General features: G+C 34.6%; 2 protein-coding genes across 2 annotated transcripts; both read left to right on the top strand.

Moving 5' to 3' along the window:
* Positions 1-6480: 6480 nt before the first annotated feature.
* LOC129236150 (uncharacterized) lies at positions 6481-13861 on the top strand. The gene is made up of 4 exons (XM_054870378.1): positions 6481-6769; positions 10398-10791; positions 13122-13490; positions 13636-13861. Exons 1-3 carry the CDS (start codon positions 6679-6681, stop codon positions 13348-13350), a joined length of 714 nt encoding a protein of 237 aa, XP_054726353.1. The 5' UTR covers positions 6481-6678; the 3' UTR covers positions 13351-13490; positions 13636-13861.
* A 1510-nt stretch (positions 13862-15371) lies between these two features.
* On the top strand, positions 15372-18509 carry LOC129252880 (solute carrier family 35 member F6-like). Its single transcript, XM_054891020.1, has 5 exons — positions 15372-15513; positions 15587-15677; positions 15742-15889; positions 16025-16178; positions 17201-18509. Exons 2-5 carry the CDS (start codon positions 15616-15618, stop codon positions 17995-17997), a joined length of 1161 nt encoding a protein of 386 aa, XP_054746995.1. The 5' UTR covers positions 15372-15513; positions 15587-15615; the 3' UTR covers positions 17998-18509.
* The last annotated feature ends 3614 nt before the right edge of the window (positions 18510-22123 follow it).

The raw sequence follows: 22123 nt of genomic DNA, 5'->3' as shown, positions 1-22123 counted from the left end.
AACACTCAAAACGATCGTGTTTATTACTTGACCGAACGCTCATACGAGAATTTGAGCCTACGTATGGCCACTCGAAGCAATTTCCCATCGCAAGTAATGGTTTGGGCCGCAGTGACCGCTGATGGACGCTCTCCAATCGTTTTTATCGAGCCTGGTGTCAAAGTGAATGCGACTTATTATAGGGAAAATGTTTTAGAAGCTGCTTTAGAGCCGTGGACACGCAAACATTTCGGTCGTAGACCATGGACGTTCCAACAGGACTAGGCACCGTTTCATAATGCTCGAGTGAACCAAGAATGGTTAAACAATGAAGTTACACACTTCATTTCGTTCACACAATGGGTCTCGAATTCGCCAGACGCAAATCCGATGGACTATTCCATCTGGCCCATTTTGGAGAGCAAGGTGAGGACTAAAAAATATACCAGTATGGATGCGCTGAAAGAAGCGATTATACGAGAATGGGCCAAAAGACCTCAAGATCACATTCGTGCAGTATGCAACTCATTTATTGACCGCTTGAAGGCTATAGTCAAGGCAAAAGGTGATCATATCGAGCTAAAGTGAATATATGCTAAAATTGTAATCATTTTTGAACAATTTTGTCTTTGAAACCAATAAAAACTAATTTCACCCAAAAAAGTTATGGTGTTTTGAATGGGTAACACTTCATATCGTTCACCCTGTAGTCTCTAGCATCAAATTCCAGGACAGATAATCCAACGTTCCCACGACAGTGAGTGCTACGTTACTGACTAGCATCCGGCCAAGGACTGTTACCTTTTCGTAATAATAGAGCTAGTTATATTGCCAAAACCACTTGTAGGCACAGTTTTAGCTGAGAATGCATGCCATTAGTATGGCGTAAGGTTAACGTGATATTTAACCGAAAAATTAGCAAGAGATGCAAGGAACTTCCAAAATATTACAATATTGTATTGCCTTACATCTTTTCTCCTGGAAAACTATGGAAAGATTAATGGATCTTCATATTAGGGAGAAGTTGAGAACAACACCACTACTGTATCAATCTCAGTTTGCATATAATTCAGGAAAATCCACGGAAGGAACACTTCACTACGTTGTCTCAAAGATAGAGAAAGATTTACACTCTAGAGAAATTGTTTTATGTGCTTTCATAGATACTGAAGGCGCCTTCGATTATAGATCTATAGAAAGAGCTCTTCCTAATAAGAATAGTTAGGGAAATACTCAAAGAATTACCCATTGGGAAGTCACGCAAAAATTCCGTCAAGCCAAAAGGCTTATGAGACCTTTTACCTAACAATAGGGAACTGCATAACATTGGGAATGAGACACAGTGTAGACTCTGTCTGGTGGATAGAGCATATTTTGTGCAACTGTAGTGTCTTGGCAAACATTTACAAGACTGCATATCCTTTATCGAGAATGAATTCGAATGAAATCAAGAATGCTCATGTTACTGATATTCTGAAATATGTCCGAATGGCGGAAAATTTACTGAAAGAATTTGGCTTTCAAACAATTTCCAACCTGAGGCATGTAGTAGGACACAAAAGATCTTTTAGGTCGAAGTGTCGGCCATTGGGCACACTAACATTCATCTACAAAACTATTACTATTATTATTAAGGACTGTTACTTCGGCAGCATTCTCCATACATAAAGGGTGTTTTTTTAGAGGTTAGGTTTTCAAGATGAAATAAAACGTATATAATTTAATGTTATGGCCAAGAATTTAGCTTTATTATAAAGATAAGGGTTTGCCATTATGTTTTAAAAATGATTTCGGGCAAGTGGCCGCCGCGGCTGGCTCGAATAAATTCCAGCCGAGAGGCCCAATTTTCGACCACTTTTTGCAGCAATTGGGGCCGTATGTCAGCAATAACGCGCCGAATATTCTCTTCCAAGACGTCAATCGTCTCGGGCTTATCTGCGTAGACAAGCGACTTCACATAGCCCCACAAGAAATAGTCCAACGGTGTTATATCGCACGTTCTTGGAGGCCACGCCACAGGTCCACGGCGCGAGATAATGCGCTCACCAAAAGTTTCCTTCAATAAATCGATTGTTGCGTTGGCTGTATGGCATGTAGCGCCGTCTTGTTGGAACCAAAGGTCGTCCACATCAACATCGTCCAATTCAGGCACGAAAAAGTCATTAATCATGGCTCTATAGCGCTCTCCATTGACTGTAACATTACGGCCGGCTTCATTTTTAAAGAAATATGGACCAATGATTCCCTCTGCCCATAGAGCACACCAAACAGTGACTTTTTGAGGATGTAACGGCGTCTCAGCAATGGCTTGTGGATTATGTTCACTCCAAATGCGACAATTTTGCTTATTGACATACCCATTCAACCAAAAGTGAGCTTCATCGCTGAACAAAATTTTCTTCGATGCGTCGCGCGAACCGAACCATTATTTTCGTAATAAATTTGCACGATTTGCAAACGTTGTTCAGGTGTAAGTCTATTCATTATGAAATGGCAAACCAAACTGAGCATAAATCAAGTGACAGCTGTCAAAAAGACCATCTACGAAAAAAGTAGTGCCAACTTGAAAACCTAACCTCTAAAAAAAAACACCCTTTATATGGATGCTACAACAGTAACAACAACAAAAATCCAACAAGCTATGTGGTTCGATCGAAAACGTTCGACGGAAGGCACACTTCAAGTGTTTGAGATGTAGATATGTTCAATCCCAGGACCTAACGTCTTTGAAGTTTTTTGGTTTGCCCTGGACATCCTGCCCATTTTAAAATTAACACTGAATACATATATCAAGCATGGAATACCATGGCAAGACTACTTCAACCACGTGGTATGGAATAGCTCCACTTTTTAAGCGAAAAACCAATTGCGATTGTCATCTGTATACGTACACTAGGCGCACATTTGGAAAATACAACATAATTTATCACTCATAATTTTGGACATTTAGAAAATATTATTATTTATCATTCATAAATTGGTCCTTGTATTAATAAACAGTTAACGCGTTTTCTCTCAAATATGTGTTTAATTTAAAGAGTTACTCGTTCGAGTTTTAATCTTAAAGATTTATTTTTTTATATGCCAACAAAGCACGTATTTGCTCATGAAACCCTGTACGTAATAGTCTTCATATTATAGTTTATTTACACTACACTCAACTACGAATACATAGAAAAAATATAATATTTGCAGACATTATATGTACATACGAACAAATCGGAAATAAGCTTTAATTACTTAATAGGCATTTAATTTCGACACGAAGAAGTGGTAAAATAAGGCATTACAACCAGCCGATATTTACAAACACTTATTATGTGCATGCATAAAAACGTATGTGTGAGTGTATGTATAGTATATGTGTATGGCAGTGCGCATGGAACAGTTTTGTACCGCGTTGTACCAACTCACGCAAACGACGCGATTTGTGCAAATTTTATTTGATACTGAAAAAAAAATATTTTATAAAAAAATGTATGCAAGTGAAAAATGAAACGAATTAAATAATAAGTAATGCAGAAAAACTACACACAAATGCACTTTCACATGAGAAGTTTATTAACATGGCCGGAAAATCAGCAAAATCACCAAACCCAACAAAATGCAACAAAATGCAACGGATCGCTATGGCATAGCATGATCGATATGGAATGAAACGGAACGGACATGGTCCATGTTGGAATTACGTTTGTATGTATGGGAAGTCATGCCTTGAAATGCGGAAAGAGATTTTGCTGTTTTTCACACTAAGCGTATGCACGCGTGTGTGTTTTTTTGTTAATATTTATTTACTCCTGACTGCTGCGAATTAACTCTTCCAACTTTAATGAATACGTTTTGTTTTGATACACATACATACTCATATATATATGTGCATATACTATATGTCTGGACGAATGGTATTAACAATTTCTTATTGTAGTAATGTTCAGCCTGTGAATGAACGATATGGCAAGCAATAACAAATACCATGGCAAAAAGTCATAATAAATGCATTTGCATAAAAGAGCACAAACAACCATTACTATCCGAAGATTACTTGACATTTTGACGCCTGAGACCCATTTGCAGTCAACACGTTTCTATGAGAAAATTGGCGCGCAAGATAAAAAATCGTGGATAATGAGATTACAGCCGAAATGGCAAATGCAAAAATGAATCAACTGCGGCAAGTATCAAATGGAAATGGGGAAAATATAAGCAGAATTATTTTCTAAAGCATGTGCTCACATACACCTCGGATCAAAATAATAGATAGACGATACTTTTACCAGTTTTTAGTACTTTTATTTTATTTGATTCTTTTTTTTTTTAATTTTTATAAAAAGTTTAGAACTTTGGACAAGACTAATACAAATTTGACAAATTTTAATCAAAATTCCAAACTTTTTACACCGACCAGCCAACCAACCAAACTTTTTACACAGAATGCAGATTTTTTCACAACACCTTTATCGGAAAAATTATCAAAAATCAACGATATTTTGAGCCACAGTAATTTGCACTTTATTTTACTACAATTATTTGGCTATGAAACTGCGAACACAGTCTAGAAAATTTTATCAGTGGCCAAACTCTATCTACTACTACAATATCGGATTGGTAAAGTTACTGTCAGATGACATAGTAGATGCCCAACAAATAGCGGGAAAAATTGGTGACTTCTGTAAAAACTACAAATAGAAGAGAGCAAGTTAGGAAAAAGCCAATAGAACAAAGTTACATGGTGTGTAACTACCATACGGTAGTGCCAGAGTTCGAAACTGCGGGCACAAAACATCAAATGATAGAAAAAGTTTTTTCTAACAGCAGTCACCCTTCGGCAGACAAGTCTACGAGTGTATTTTTGCTATGAAATATCATAGCAATAAAATCATTCGCCTTTCGGAGGCGGCATCAAATTGTAGGTTCCTATTATTTGACTGAGCATCGGTATATTCACCAAAAAATGAACCACAGAGATCTGAGTGGATGCGACTCACACTCAACGAATAGAGTCTCAATAGCTAGTGAGGCTATTTTACAAGGTTAACTACAATAATCCGACTAATTTCGGGTACACCATTGATGAATTGGTGTGGGGCAAATCAATTGTCGTAAACATGAGAATCCGTCTGAAAAGTTAATCGAGGCGATTGAGAATATAAGTAATTATAAACCGTAACAATTTGACTTTTTTTATTATCTGTGCTAATATTTATTTCCAGATCTCTGTTTTTTTTTTATGCTATTATTTGACAACGCGTTCGTTCACGGCCAAATTCGAAAAACTTTTATTACTTGGTGAAGTGCAAATTAAAGTTCTTTTATAATCATATTTTAAAACGTTTTTTATAATCAATGATTAAAATAAAGAAATGGGAAAACAGCTCAAATGTTATAAAGTAGGTGTGAAAGTAAAATAACTGATCAGAACTTACTTTCATAGGAAAATGGCTTTGTGTGGTTAACGAATTTAAACATTTTAACTTCAAATATGTCGAAAACTATATGCTTCCGGCAGCTAAAAGTATATTTTGAGGAGAACGAAGGACTGACGCTTTCCGCAGGTACCACTTTTACCCCAAAGTTAAGTTATCTTCATTTTAAAGCCAACCCAAAAACAAAATACTTTTCTTTTGTCAAAACCAGTAAACATTTCGCATGTCTCTTATTTTGATCATTGGTGTGCACTACACTAGTAAGAATGCACGCATTTATTTTTGTATATAAAAATATATGGATGTATGTATGTAAATAAATAGATACAATATATTAATCAAATATCAATCAAATATCGACACTGTAAATAAATTACCATCAATCAACTAATAGCGTCAAATCACTAAGAGTGATTGCGAAATAAGTGCGCATGCGCGCCGGTTTTCGGTATCAATTAAATAATACATTTTGTACGTATTTACAATACAAAAATTAGTGCAATACAAAATTTATACAATTAAAACAAACATAAACATACGCACAAACTTGCTTAGTAATATTTCTCAATATTTGGCGGCACTCAATCCTTTCGTAAAAACGTTAATGCATATACTTACACATACAGACATACAATCCTTAAGCTATCATCCAACTAATCATCCATCCATCCGCATTGCACATTGTTGTCTAACATTTTAGCCAACAATTTGAAACAGGTCTACTGGCATTGCTATTCTTCTTTTTCTACAAACATACATACATATATGCATATGTACATACATACATGGCACACACTAACTCTGAGTCGATCGCCTCTTCGGCTCAATTACATATTTCCCCCTGGAGCATAGCCACTTCTTGACTTTTCTCTTTCCTTCTTTCTCTTTTGTAATGGTTAACGCAACAACAGTCTTACCGCTTTCACCTACCCACCTACCCATCTCTGACGCAGTGTTTGTGTAGTTAAGTCATCGACCATGCAATGTGACCAGAGCCACTGCCAGCAACCGCTGGCTCTTATATTCTCTGGAACCGGCGCGCTTCACTTCAGTTGTTACTTTTGCATTTAAGCGCAAAGTTCGTAGTCACCGGGAGTAAAATCATTGAAACTTATACCTAATACATAAAATAAAACCAATCGGTATTAAGGCTAGGCGCAACACTTCTGACTATTCTGTGTACATTGGCTTGGTGCTGAGAGGAGTCCTGCGTCAAACAGCCACATTCGTAAAATATAAAAAAAAAAATTAATAAAAACTAAAAAAATTAACCAGAATGCGTGCTATATTTCTTGCGTTCTACATCACCTGCCTTTTGGTATTGAACGTCTGTAGTAATGAAAACAACAAAAAACAAAATAATGCAGGTAATAAAAGCAAAGTAAAAAATAAGTTTAAATAAAAAAATAAGTTTCATACGCATTGCGCACGTCAAGAAACCTTCTTGCCGCAGAACTTTAGTTGCGCGAAACCGGATTTCTACCAAGTCGCGTAAACGTCAATAAAAAGAACAAAGCAAAAGAAAGTGTCAGCACCACATACATACTCGTACATATATATTTCTTGGCCATTTTTATACCTATTAGTGTTTTGTACAATTTACGATTTTTAATTGGCTTTAGGATAATACAGTATCCATCAAGCAGCCTACACAAATCTCTGCCGCATACTCAACAGAGCTTCCGCATTTCAGCAAGGGAATGTCATGTCATGTAAAAAATAAGCATTTGGTAATGGAAGAGCAACTAATGAAAAGAGCTTATCAGTTAGCTGACTTTTACTGAAAGCCTACATTTTTTTTTCTAAGTACAGTTACTTTTAATTTGAAAAGAATTTATGCGTGTGTAAATGTCGATATATGTTACATACCTATATCTTTCTTAAGAGCTAAGTTTGAGTGATTCCGTAAGAAATTTAAAAAAGCCAAAGAGGAGTGCTGAATTCGGTCCGGAGCGAACTTCATATACCGGCGCGCATTTTAGTAAAACTTAATTTTGGCTGGCTGTTAATTTTTTGCATCAAACAAACTCATAGCCAATGAGAGTTATTAGTAATTATCAGATGGACGGAAATTTAGACTTATCAAATAAAAATTGGGCGTGCTTTTTATCCGCTTATGCTTATGTTTTTTTTTCTGTTTAAAATATTTCCTTTATAGGGCAGCTGGGTGTTGTTATTGACCGATTTTGCTCATTTCCAATACCAAACTACCTTGGATAAAGATTAATTTGAGAACTAAGTTTCATTGAAATGTATTAATTTTTGCTCAGACAGACGGTTAAACGCGTCTTAAATAATTGATTCATCTGACCATTCTAAGTATTTTGTTGTTTTATGTTTATACCATATCTATCGCGATTCCTTGATATTGTTACATATATTCACATTACATGCCGTTATGTGAACAAAATTAAAATATCCTTAAGCACCCTTTTTTTAGCACCCAAATCTTGAGAAAATCTTCTGTGGTATTCCAGAGCCCAAATTACACCATTACTCCATGTTAAATATGTGGTAACTTGCGGTAGTCACGAGCAATTGATGTGCATACCTTTTAAAACACTTAAAAAGCTTTATTTAAAATTAACATCCTCATCGATTTCGGACAGAAAAAATTTATAAATACCAGCATAAATATAATAGTTGTTATAGCAGCATACATTTATTTATAATTTATATTCATACTCTCATAAGTTTTTAGGAATGCTGCTGAAATAACAGTTCTTGGCCGGAAATGAGTGTGTAAATATATATGTACATAAATTCGGATGGTTCCTGTAACGTAGAACCAACGGTTAGGCATGTGTACCTCTACACATAAATATAAATAAATATTAATAACCAGAGCTGTTAAAGTGTGAAGTTATTTTCAGTACGTAATCACTACTTACGCTAATTTACAATGATTTTGGCCTGTGCCATTGAACAGATATTTCTTGAGCAAATTAACCTTGTGTCCAAATATAAACTCGAATATTAAAGAACAGAACAATTTTCGAGATATAGTTAAAGTTACATTTTTTGGGTTCTGAATTTCATGATAATTGAATTTTCTATCAAATGTCAATGCAAAACTTCTCAATCGAACTGGAGCTTAAGAGCATTTATGAATTTTATGAGAACTTTGCACCATTTTTAACAAAAAATTGGTTTTCTTGTATATTAGATTACTTCCGGTTTCTGCTTGTTTTTTATTCATTATCAAGGCGGCCATCCAATCAATGGGGACAGTTATACTAAGATCAGTAATCTCTGACAGCTCTAAATGATATTAGCACCGTCTTCAAGGTCAGTCTTATATGGATTCCGAGACATAGAGATATTGAAAGAAATTGCAAGGCCGATGAAACTGCTTGAAAACAGAGGCAATGCTGGAATTCGTGTGGCAGCTTGTAAGGATACAAAATAATATTTTTCAGAAGGCCAATAGGTCATGGAAAGAAGAAAATACTTATATTACAACCAGGCTAATTTGGCCGCAAATAGATAAGAAAAGGTCAGGAGAATTGCTCAACCTCTCATGAGAGAACATCATATATGTCGTCAGCACTCTTTTAGGCTAGGAGTATTTTCTCATGAATAATGTAGAAGTTGTAAGGAAGAGGAAGAAATAGTAGAAAACTTCCTCTGTAATTGCCCAGCCTTAGCCTTGCTCTACGGCTATTAGGAAAAAATTCTTTTGACTCTTACGGAACTATCCTGTTAGTGTTAAAAACTAACAATCACTGATGGTATTAAAAACTAAATAAACGTTTCGGAGGGTAATGTTTTTATTTTTCTTGAATTCATGGAATTTTTATTCTTTACTTACGACTATTATATTCTTACTAAACGACGACTCTTTCTATTCGGATCGGTAATTCGAATACCACATTACAACTATTGGCACACCTGGGCCTCAGTGACAGAAATTGTTGGGACACATATATCCCAGGTTTAGTTTATAATATCATATATGAACACCAGACATAGTAATATTAACGCTATGAAATTCACAAATTTGTGTTTTCCCGTTTTTCCACGTATGTTTTGACCGGTAAACTGAAAAAGTAGCCAGTTCAAACTCACAGGGTGTGTTTGTTTTTAACCCTAATAGGAGAAAATCGCCGGATTCTCAGATATACTTTAGGAAAATCGGATTTATGGTATGATTAAGCTCAAATTCAAAACACATACTTGCCCCAACCGCTATTAATTCGTACCCCTAAGATTTTTCCCACATACATATCGTTGAAAAATTATAAACACACCACTATTTTTTATAAAAATATTGTTCAAAATATAAAAAAAACATATAACGTTAAGATTCAAACTTTATACAAAACTTTTGTATGGGTATGCAGTTTTGTAGGACACAGGATGCGTTACTGCGAAGCCATTCGTGAGATAGAGCCAGAAACAGTTGCCAAGGTCTTGGAACACTGGTAGCTACATGAATGAAAAGTGCGTGTATTGGAATTGTTTGCTCTTTCAAATAGACCAATAGTGTACCGTAAAAATTTGATTTTTTTTTTTAATTTTTAAAAAGAAACCTCTATATGGACTACCCTGTAATATTTGCATGTATGGGAGCTTCGTATGGAATCAAGGTTAGGTTAGGTTAGCCTGGTTGGTAAGCCACGCATAGACCCTTCGGTCCCTAGTGATGCCAGATGAATACCGACCTCTATGAAAACTGAAAGTAGACGCCATGTAGGATGTCTACGCTTTTGGCGAATCTATGCAGAGCTGGGAGATCCACTGTATGGAATTAAAGGCTAATAAAATTCTGTTAAGTGAAAAAAAAGAAAATCTAAAACAAAACTAAATAAAAATAAAAGTACTACATAGCAGTTCTACTATGTGCAGAAAGAGTAAAGTGGATTTTTACAAAACTTTCTTATTCTTAAATACAATAATTTATGTACTACAATGTAACCGAATACAATACAAGCTACTTTATTAAATAATTGCTTTCTTTCAATATTATATTATATTTTTTTTTTCACTTCGCAGAAATTTGGCAACAGGACTTAACGGACACTTTCAAAATAGAAGGATCGGATCAGGGTATACAAAAGGTCAATCTGAAGTGTGGTTCTAATTCAATGAACGTAATGCTGGAGACAGAGAAGCCCTTCACCGGCGTAATGTACACTCGCGGCAGTTTCTATAAACAAACTGCACCCTGTTTCGTTAAGCCAATTACACAAAGTGCACTCTCTTTGGAGATGAATTTCCAATTGGATCAATGTCAAACGTTAAAAGATGGCGAACTCTATTCCAATATTGTTGTCATTCAAAATGATCCGGAATTGATAACACCCGGTGATTCGGCATTCTCGCTGGAATGTGACTTCCGTCAACCGCGCAGTTTGGATGTTGAAGCGAATATGCAGACACGCGACAGGTAAATCTTAATAGAACTTCAAGTTATATGCTTAATCAAAAGCTTAATCGCAATGCTTGAAATCATACTCGTATTCCCAAATTCCAAAAATATATATATATATGTATGTATTATGTAGACATCCGCAAAAATTGCGAGGATCCAACACGCATCAGCGACAATAGACAGACAAAACAAAAAATGCATAAATGCCAAGCAAGCTCATGCAATGCAATGTATATAAGGTATACATATATATTATATGAGTATATGTACATAAAAAGTTAACCATAAACAAAGAATACTACTATAAATAGAATTTGCATATAACAATATGAAATCACAAGATTAATAATATTGAGTTGAAAAGAAAGTAATTTTGTGTTTCTCAGATGAAATAAAACTCAATTTACTTGAAACAAAGAGTGATATTCAATATACAAGATATCACTGATTTTCTGAAAGAGTCTTGCAACCCAAAAAAAATGTTTTACAAAAATTCCTGGCGGTATCTAACAAGAATGATGGAATACAAACAAGATTACGTAGATAGAGTGCAAAAATGTTATTGTAGATGAGGAGTGTGAGATAATTGAAAAGAGGATGTCAAAATAATAGGTTAATGTAAACATGAAAGTTGCTACAGAAGTTGCTAGAGAAGAATAGAAAGGACAAAGTAGTTTTATACAAAACCTTACAATTACGTCAGCTTAACAGTTGATTCTATGAAATTGACTGAGAACCTTGATCCCTTGATCATGAATCTCTAATAATTATATATCTTTATTGTTTTTACTTCTTTATTTGGATATCGCTCGTTTGCTGGATAGAAGTCATAACTCAATAAATCAAAAATTCGAAAAAACGGTTTTAAAGTTTTGAATTTACTATTCCTCCTCCCTAAGTATTTTCGCCATGTGTAATATTTTATATTATAATAAATTTTGTTTGGCATTACTCCAGCAAATTAGTAATTTGAATAGTAAATTGAGGAAATGGTTTTCTCAATATTCTTATATATACATTTTTTTTTTTTGTAATATGACCCTCATAGATCTTGTCACTAATCCAATTACAATTTCAAGCCATTGTCATTAGTGAAAATTTTACCATTGTTGATCTGATGGCGTATGATCAGGGCTACATGGTGCCTGTTTATGCCGGACACTACCTAAGTTCAAATAATTTTTCACGACTTACCGAAGAGTATGCGGCCGCCGTACCTGAATGGGTTGGTGCGTGACTATCTTTCGAAAAAAGAGAGAGAACGTAGGTTAGAATCTCGGTGAAACTCCAAATTAATTTCTTCTAATAGCGGTCGCCCCTCGGCAGGCAATGACAAACCTCCGAGTGTATTTCTGCCATGAAAAAGCTCCTCATAAAAAAAATATCTGCCGTTCGGAGTCGGCTTGAAACTGTAGGTCCGTCCATTTGTGGAACAACATCAAGACACACGTACAAATAGGAGGAGGAGCTCAGCCAAACACCCAAAAAGGGTGTACGCGCCAATTACTTGTATATACATACATATATGTATATACCGAAGATTAGTAAGACCTTGTATTATTTTGGTTAGTTCATTAGTTGCTCATAGTAAACACCTAAATAAATCATTTGTTTCCTTTAAAGAAACTCGATATGCACAAACTTTTGTGATCATTATTTCTATTCGCTTCAACAGATACAACTTACATTCAAAATTAAAAAAAAAACAGTTGGTTTTTAATGGAGAATATCGTTAGAGAGATGGGCCAAAAATGCAGTTCCTCTATTTTAAACATTCGACGTCAGTGTGTGCCGGGTGGAAGGAACTCACATGACTTTGAGTTTTCAGCAATGATGGATTATCTTTAGTTATGCGCTGGATTCGTTTGCTATTTCGGGTTGATGGTACATTTTCGAGGCTCATTTCTAGTTATAGTGCATTTCATGAATGCGCCATAGTCAAAAATAATCTCTTTACAGTTGTTTACCGGCGATTTTTTAAGAAGTTGAGTGTTGTGCAAACCAAATGAGTCTTTTAAAATTATTACAATTAATCCATGCTATAATAAACGATATCAGCAAAGCAGATTTTCAATTAAGTGTTTTTGAAGCTCTGCTTTCTTTGACGTATTTTTCATAACCTTATGTTTTTTGTTGATTGGAAACCATTCGTCCTTTATATGCTTCTTTAACGCAACTCGATCTATTACTGAAAAACGAACTTACTTTCTTTCCAACTCAATGATTTACTGGTATACATTTATGTTGCTTAAAACCAGGTACTTTTTAATTTCGTTACACAATTATAATTAAAACAAATCCAGTTTACCTCTAATACTCCCATGCACACTAATTTGCTTACACAGAATTGTACGTGGTTCAAAAATTACACTCACAAGCCCTGATCCCTCAAGAGCAGCAACCGACTCGATTATTACAGTTCATAGTGATACGGACAGCGTTGAATATATACCAAAACAACAAAATACAAATGTCATCCAAAAGCACGTGCCGCATGAAGAAAATGAAGCTGAGACGATACGCTTAGGCACGGTAGAGGAGGTTACGTACACGCTTGAGAAGGATGAACTTTAAAATTAATAATAAAAGATGGTTTAGGATTTTTATGCATTCATACAACATTTTGCACTCAAAAGCTAACAACAAAACAAGCACACAAAAGAACTACAAACTACATTTAATACACAAAATACACATCTGGTACCAGACAACAGGTGAGAGCAAAATGTTTGAGTAGCTAAAAGTCTTTTTACAATATATGTATGTATAATTCATTGGTGTGGCCATTTCTAACAAATTGTTGGTTGTTTTTACTCATATGTGAACTGTATATTTACATGTAATGTATTTATTTTGCAGTCAAAGTGGGCGTAATGAAACGGAGGTGAAATCGTGAAATTAGATTTTGGAATGTTCGATATTTTATGCACAACGTCATTCATTCAGTTTCCATGTATATTTTAAGTTATTTTTAAATCCGTGTTCCATACAAAAAAAATGTAAATTTATAAAAAACAAAAATCCTGTGATATGGTTGAAGATGATTGGACAGAAACATAATAAAATATTATAGATTTCTTGTGAAGGTTGTTGTTTCATTTGTTTTTCGTATCGAACAATTTCTAATGCATTTGTGCGTGACTATTATTCGGTAGGGCCCTATTGTGGGCATGATAGAAAACGTTTTTTCTAATATTAGGTAATGGCAAACCTCCGAGAGTATTTCTTCTATGAAAAAGCTCCACCTAAACACGATCTGCCATTGGGAAGTGGCATTAAAGTGTAGGTCCCTACATTAGTAAAACAACATAAAGACGCGTATCAGAAATTGGTGGACACGCTCGGCCAAACATCCACCAAAAGATGTAAGCGCCAATTATATATATGTGTGTATTAATAGTCTGACGTTTAAAACCTTGAAAAGTTTAGGCTGGACTAATTCTTTAACGTGTGGTGCGATTAAACTAAACACTCAACCCTCAAAAAGTAACTAAGTGCCGTTTAGGTGCCAAAGTCCTTGGGTAACTATGCTTAAACCAACCATCGTAATTATGTTGGGTTATGTTAAGATGGATATTCCTCTCCGTGATGGTGCAGAGGCAAGCACTTATACCGAGAGGCCCAGTGTAATACGATTTGTTTTGAGTTTAGACAGAGATGTCGGTGCTTAGCAAGAGCAATGCAGTATTTCACACTCTGCACCTCCTCCTCGTTCATCTGTGCATCTGCTACAGATTTCTTTAGAACGAAACCCCATTCGCTGCGATTGTATCCCAATTTTATTTTCCGTAACCCTTCTGTTTGAATAACTTTCAACTTTTTTCTTCAACAAGGTGAATTAAGTCCGATTTTACTAATCAATTGGCATAGAAAAAGATTAGTATTTTATAAAAACTTGTCTTCCAGTAAACATTAGTCTATAAGAGACCATTGTCCCATTTGGATCCCCTCCCATGTTGCCCGACGATGAAATTTTTTTTTATTATTTTTTGTTTTCTTAGACATACTCGTGCATATGTAACTAGTGTGACATATGCATTATCACAGAGAAAACCAGTTTGACGTGCCGCTTCAGTCAATTTCTCAACACAATCATTTTTCTAAATAATTTAAAATTTTCTTCAATTTTAAATTTTATGATTTTGGCGTCTTAAACAAAGGGGCATGAAGCAATAATTATTTATTATTGAATCTCGGTAAGTAGTCGAAATAATCTAAAATTAACGATTCTTTTTCGTTCTAGAATGCAAGATTGCGCTAAAATAATGCAAAAAATAAGCGAAAGCAAAGAAAAAATTCATTTGGAGGCTTTATGATCATTCGTGCTTTTATAATTTAATACGCGGCGCTTAATTTTTATTATTTTAAACTAATTTCGAAGTTCAAATATTTACTGATTGATGCACAAATATGTACATACGTATAATGATGGATTATCTATTTGTTTATAAATTAATAGTGCTGTCTTAAGAATTCCTTTCCGGTTCCGTCGAATTAAAACTCTTGATAATTGTGAACTAAATGGTGTTTACCCAATGCATCCCTGTCGCTGTTTCATTTTCCTTTAAGTGGCAACTTCTGAACTGATTGATATCTTTCATTACAAATTGTTGTTGCGTAGCCGTTGTTTTCTTGCTTTTATTTTGTATTTTTATTCTATTATTTTCTTCGGCTTATTTTTGTGAACACTTACAACGGAGTAGTCAAGAAAATTAACAACGAATAGGGTTCAAATAGGTATAATAATAATTAAATTAGAGTAAAACTAATCAAAAACATTGCTTGTTCTTGTGAAATTCACCTCATCAAGAAATATTTTGTCATTCGTCCGAGAAGCAGATGAAAATGTATTTACCATTAATATATGTTTGTACAGGTGCTTTAAATGTTTTGCTGCTCAAGTGAGTATTGCTATCACTGCGTAATTATGGTAATGCATCTCAGGCTGTGTCTATCCTTCTTTAGGTGGAGTGACACTTTGGAAGGAGAATGCAGTGATGGAAAATGGCGTCGTTTCCAACATCCGCTGGTGCAAACAGCACTTATGTTCTTGGGAGAAATTCTTTGCTTCTTTGTCTATAGAATTGTGTATTTTTTCCTTCAGCGACGTGGGGTAAGTGGACCAATTCAAATATGCACATAGAAATTGCATGTGAAGCGATGATAAGCGATTGCTGTTACACTTGATTTTCTGTACTTTGCTTTGTTAACAGAATTTAAAACAGTATTGAAATGATTGAATTTTCAGTTGGGTGCTGAAGGTGAAAATATAATAACAAGGGGCGAACGGGAATTTTCACCGCTACGTTTGTTGGTACCGGCGATATTGGATGCAATTGCCTCGGTGATGCTACTTACCGGTCTCTATTTAACTTATGTATCCAGCTTTCAAATGCTGAGAGGTGAGTAACATTTAGATTAAAGTACAATAATTGAAAAGAGTAATACATAAATAATTTTTACTTTTGTATTTTACGATGTAGTATTAAATTATGGGTGTGGTACACAGTTAACAGAAACTTGCTTTTTTAATTTTTTTGTTGTTTTTATTTTTTTATAAAGTATAGGTCATCTAATTTATTTTTTAATGTGTTAACTAAAATACACTGGTATTAAAAGAGAATATTAGGTTGACATCTGCGACTTACGAAGTGGATCAGTTTACACTTGAACAACGTTCGGAAATATGAAAAATTTACTTGCGAAATGATGAATCACCTTCCGAAGCTGCAAGAAAATTATTTTATTATTTATCTGGGTTCACTCAAGATAAATTCTTCGAGACTCATCCAACAACGATTGGCGAATACAGCTTCATACAATCGAATATGAGCTAAAATCGGCTACTGCAATGCCAGCAGTTGAAGTCATTTGAATGAAATTGTGTTAGTTCCATAATTAACCGTAAGGATTGTTCTCTCTTTTTCGTATTGAGAAAACATCATTTGTTTCCTACTTCAAGCTATTTCAATGTGTAAGCCTTTATAATAGTAATATTTGATCACTATAAATCGAAGTTTTGTTTCGGTTATGACAGTCTGACCTTATTTAATTGGTTCTATTTGGTTTTGATATCTCGATCGAAAAATATCCAAAACACGATTCTTTAATGTAGCTATCAAATTATAAGTATTTAAAACAACACCCAATTTAAATATTTTACGGGAACAGCTTTTTTATAAATCTTACAAAGTAAAAGGTTAGCCACATGTTTTTTGGGATATTAAGGATATTTTAATGTACAAACATATTAACTTGTAGCTATACATTTTATGTATCGTATTTAAATGATTTTCTTACACGAGAAAAAAAAAGTGGTCAGAGGAAATCAGAAAATTTACTTAATGTGCAAATATCTTCCATGTAATCCACAATAAATTAATTATTTTCCCATTTTCTATAAATTGTATTTTCCTACTTTCAGTTGCTGCTCTTATATTTGTTGGCATCTTCGGTGCCATTCATCTCAATGAAATGGTGACCGTACGTCACTGGATGGCAATGTTCACCATCATTTGCGGCATCATAGTAATCATATCTATTGATGTTGAACGTGCCGGATATGATCAGTTTTCGCTACCCAGGAAGGGAGATAGCAATGCAGTACTAACTGGCAACTTGCTCGTAGTTTTCGCACAAATTTTTCATGCCGGTAAATTTATTTATGATGAAAAGTACCTTAAAGGAACAGACATTCCGACTATGTTGGCTACGGGCTGGCAGGGCATCTTCGGCCTGTTTACCACAGTTTTGCTAGGTGCTTGCCTAACTTTCCTACCCTCTCCAATGCCGCTTAACAATAATACTCGTGGCGTTTTTGACGATCTTGGTGATATTATACCGCAAATCCGTAGTAATCCAACATTGTTGGCACCATTAATTATTTTTATCATCTCCAGCGCGTGCTATAACTTTGCCTCATTAACAATTGTGAAATACTCGTCTTCGGCGAATCGATTACTTGCGGATCGCTTTCGTATTCTTATTATTTGGTGGATGGCCTTCTTGTTGGAATGGGAAACGTTCGATATCATCACGATTATAGGCTTTTTAATACTACAAATAGGTTCAGTAGTTTATCGCGATGCTATCTTCGACGAATGGTATCGCTCTTTATTAGTGCATTTGATGCGCAGTCGATACGCTGATCTAACCGTTGAAACAGGCAACGATAGTGGAGAGGCTGGCGTATCGACAAATCGTCCGGCAGACGCTATTTGATTGCAGCTGTAATCGCCGAAATATGAATTGTTGCGATATGTTGAATCATAAAAAGTAATCGTTTAATTAAATAATATCTAAATGCATCTTGTGGAAAAGTGAAACATATTTGTTGCATTTTTTTTTAAATTTATTTAGAACTTTAAAAGATGTATTCCCTTTGGTTATTTAAATTTAAATGTTGCAAGATATATTATTTACCTATCTGTGGCGCCTTTAAATAGGAATTAAAGGGTTTGGTTAAGTCATTTCTAATTTACAATTAAATTAAACAAAATCGTTAACTAAGCAATATTAATATCCGATTTGGCATTAAACAAATTGCACTTAGCCCACAATGTATAGACCCACAAAGAAGTCACATGTAAATTATTATTATTATAAAAAACGAACTGATTTGGCTGAAATAAAGTAATGTTTGACTTAAGATTGATTAGTTATTAACGAATTGTGAGTATATATTATACGGATTGAGAAGAAATTAAAATAAAATAATATTAAAACAAACATAATATGTTGTATGTTTTAAAATAAAATATATATACTAATTACATTCTCCAACGGCCAAATGTCATGTAAGGACTCCGAAAAACGATAGTTAGCTCTTTTTATAGCAAAATATCAAGGAACTAGAGCGAAAAGCTCGATCAAATATGGTAATTTTATTATTTTTAAGTAATTTGTTCCGAATTTACATCAGCATAGACAGAAATGAAAATAAGGAACCAACTAAGTCGTTTCAGAAACTATACAATACAATACACACTCCCAAGCGTATGCTGCATTCTAGTTTTTTGGTTTTTGTTTCATAGGTGTTGTAGTAGTTTACAAAGTCCTGCTTAACGCGGTAAAGTCAGGTGGAGGTGGGTGTTTCGAGAAGGTAGGTCCTGAGGGAAAGGTATCTTCACATGCCGAACATTTAAGTAAGTGTGAGTTTAACCTCCTACAGTGTCCGGAACGTAATTGTGGCCTAGAATCCCAGGGCTCATGAGGCAGCTGGAGTGATTAGACCCCGATGACGGCATTCAGGGAGCAGGAGTTCATAAAAGTGGTGAGGAATTCACGATGAATATCGTTTGTAGTTTGGCATTCCCATGGCAGCCGGTTCTACGTTACCGCCATAGCAAACTAGCCTTCTCTAGTGACCCGTTTATTGTTTGTAGTTGTTGTTGTTGTAGCAGCAACATACTTACATACGGGAAATGCTGCTGAAGTGACGATCCTTGGCCGGATATAAATCCGGGCCGCTTCGGTAACGTAGAACCGTCTGTCATGGAAACGTATTATCTGGAAATAGCACGACGTTCCGTTCTTGAAGTTGCATTTTTCTATCGAACTGCACGAAAAAATCTGTCATCAAAGCAGACATCATCCAAGCCTTTCTGTTCGATCGCCACGTAACTGGTAAATTATACGAATTAATGTTGCAGAGCGTCTGAGGCCTTGCAGATTTCCCAATAACAAACAGGCGCTATTTTTCTCCAGTCATATTGTCGCAGTGTAAAATCGTGAGCCTATTCTTAGCCATTTTTCCACCTATGCATTTTTCACCTTTTAAAGCAAATGTTTTGTCGGGTAATATTCGGAAAAATATGTCAGTCTTCATTAGCATTACAAATGCTTCGCAAGTGATATCCGTTCCAGCCAGCCGGATGATACACTAAATCGGGCTCCGACTCCATGTGTTCTCCCCTCACTTGTTTTGAGAGAAATATTACGAATTTTTCAATGAAATTCACAGGAGATGTTCATTTCGTGCTTATTTTGCTAAAACTAGCACCAACACTATTCTGTTAATAATAGTTTTTAAGTTATTTGTTGATAAAGTTTGTCTTTTACCTTCACCAAATTTTGATAGAATAAGTGCATTTATCACATTTATTTTAATAAATATTGAAACTATATTAACATACACACACGTTTTTAACTCTTTTTATTTATTTATACCACAAATTAACCATTTATATTGCATTTTTAAGTTGCTAACTCCAAATATGCCAGCTAAATTTACAATAACTGAAAAGCATGGCTGAATGGAGTGCTGCCAGAAGCAAAAAATAAAAAAAAATAATAGAATGCGATTGAAAACGAAGCAACATAGGAACATAATTTCCACACACTCTTTTCTGTTAGAATATGAGGGAATGGGGGTTTACAACCTCTAAGGTGTATATATTCTTTTTAAAAATTTTTAACTATTCTTTTTTATATATAGATATTTAATATATAAAAAAGAATATATATAATATATTCATAATATAGTGAAAAATAACTTAAAAACTATAAGGCTCCGGCAAGTGAAGTTTTCACTTTTGGATAGTAGAATACCCCCTCTACCCCCCCTTATACCCCTTTTTTTAAAAAAGTCGGGAGAACACATGGGTATTTTCCCCTAAATCGTAGTAATTGAATCTAACTGAAATTTCTTTTGCATTGCTCCTTATAAGTGTGCCTGATAGAGGAATGCCCTTATTTCGAGTCTCCACAAACTATTCGTAGCACAATTTATCAATATTAAGGCCTTTGGGCTGCAGCATACTCCTTTTTCTCTCCGTATTGACATCAGTGTCACTCAAACTGAAAATTTGGCCTTTGTTGTTGATAATGCAAGCTGCTTGAGTTTAGCTGATCTTACATTTCTTTGCCAACTCGCGTACACTAAGTTTTTCATTTCAATGAATTTCAGTGGCATTAACTTTGTCTTCTATATCAGCATTGCTTTAGGCATTGCGATTCACGTACATATGCATATAATAAGAAACTACGTGTGTATGTGTGTACATACAAACTTTTACAGCATTAAAACAAGTTTTTCGTATTCAGGGTATTCCCCTCTATACATGCGTACATGGATTATTGAATAAGCAACAGCAAAATGGAAAAGAATAAACAGAAAAATAATGTTTTAGGCCGTCCAGCTATGGGAATTAAAATGTCCGCGCCCTGTTATGAAAAGATTGTCCGTTCAAAAGAGAACAATTTAAAAAATTCGTATAGCCTAGTTAGACGGTGACGTTAATCCTGATTAAAATTTTAGTGTAACAAACGGTTGTTACGCGGATTAGTAAACAGTTGATTTGATTATTGGATAATTTTGTCAGTAAAAGATGGTAAGCAGATAGCAAATACGAGTATTAGCTGCCCTGATACGAAGAAATAATTATTTATTTAAAAAATCTTAAATTGCAATTTCTCAAAAAATTAATATGGTAAGAAATTAATATCGTTTCCACGAGTCGGTTCTAGGTTACCGAAACGACCCGGATTTATATCCAGCCAAGGACTGTCACTCCAGCAGCATTCCCCGTATGTAAGTATGGGGAATGTTTATGCTGGTACAACAACAACAACAACAAAATTAAGATGATTAGTGCCAACTAGCATGGCTAGTCTAATCTTTCTTGTTATTCTCTCTAAAAGTTTAATTATTTTTCATTCACATTAGATATTAACTGTCATTTTTCGTCAATGTTGCCATCGAAAATTCCCTTAATCGTCTTAAATTATACGAATTAAGTTTAGTTGTCAATCCGCATTAGTTGCATTTAACTCCCGAGATAACTCCGAATTAAGTATTGTAGTTAATCCAGATTAACGCTACCGTCTGTCTAAGCTATTAAGGATCTTTTTAGTACTGAAAAAACTGTCAGTTTGTGGAAGGTGTACGCTTAAGAGAGATGTCCGTTAGGCGTAAGTACACTGTACATTGTTTATTTTCTTTCTTTTTCTTTCATGTTCATGAAGTACATATTTATTTATTTTAAATATAAGATACATATGTATACAACATTTATTAGACCAAATTCTCTTTTTAAAGAAAATACCGTAATTGTTTACATTGCATCTATGGACAATTTTAAATTTATCTAAGCTATAATAATACATATTACAAACACAAAACAAAAAGCATTAAGAAAAAATGTAAGAGAGCATCGAGCTTTACAAAAAATACTATTTTATGTATATTGGGTTCATATTACAATAATTTTCTTTTCATAATCTTGAAAATAAATCGTTATTATGGCATAGCAATGCTTCAACTTTACCTGAACTGCGGAAAGTTTCATTATAATCCGTTGAAACGAATAAAGCTTACAATTCAATTGGCTTTCAAAATTGTTACACT

This window comes from Anastrepha obliqua, chromosome 1 (genome assembly GCF_027943255.1).
Source record: "Anastrepha obliqua isolate idAnaObli1 chromosome 1, idAnaObli1_1.0, whole genome shotgun sequence".
Classification (NCBI taxonomy): Eukaryota; Metazoa; Arthropoda; class Insecta; order Diptera; family Tephritidae; genus Anastrepha; species Anastrepha obliqua.
The sequence above is the reverse complement of the archived record's forward strand: the minus strand, read 5'-3'. Positions and strand labels throughout refer to the sequence as shown.

Excerpts from the sequence above, each read along its gene's own strand:
- LOC129252880 (XM_054891020.1), top strand. The coding sequence starts at position 15,616 with ATGAAAATGTATTTACCATTAATATATGTTTGTACAGGTGCTTTAAAT. Across the intron at positions 15,678-15,741 it reads TTAAATGTTTTGCTGCTCAA|GTGGAGTGACACTTTGGAAG; the intron begins GTGAGTATTGCT and ends ATCCTTCTTTAG. Across the intron at positions 16,179-17,200 it reads CAGCTTTCAAATGCTGAGAG|TTGCTGCTCTTATATTTGTT; the intron begins GTGAGTAACATT and ends TCCTACTTTCAG.
- LOC129236150 (XM_054870378.1), top strand. The coding sequence starts at position 6,679 with ATGCGTGCTATATTTCTTGCGTTCTACATCACCTGCCTTTTGGTATTG. Across the intron at positions 6,770-10,397 it reads CAAAAAACAAAATAATGCAG|AAATTTGGCAACAGGACTTA; the intron begins GTAATAAAAGCA and ends TTCACTTCGCAG. Across the intron at positions 10,792-13,121 it reads AATATGCAGACACGCGACAG|AATTGTACGTGGTTCAAAAA; the intron begins GTAAATCTTAAT and ends TTGCTTACACAG.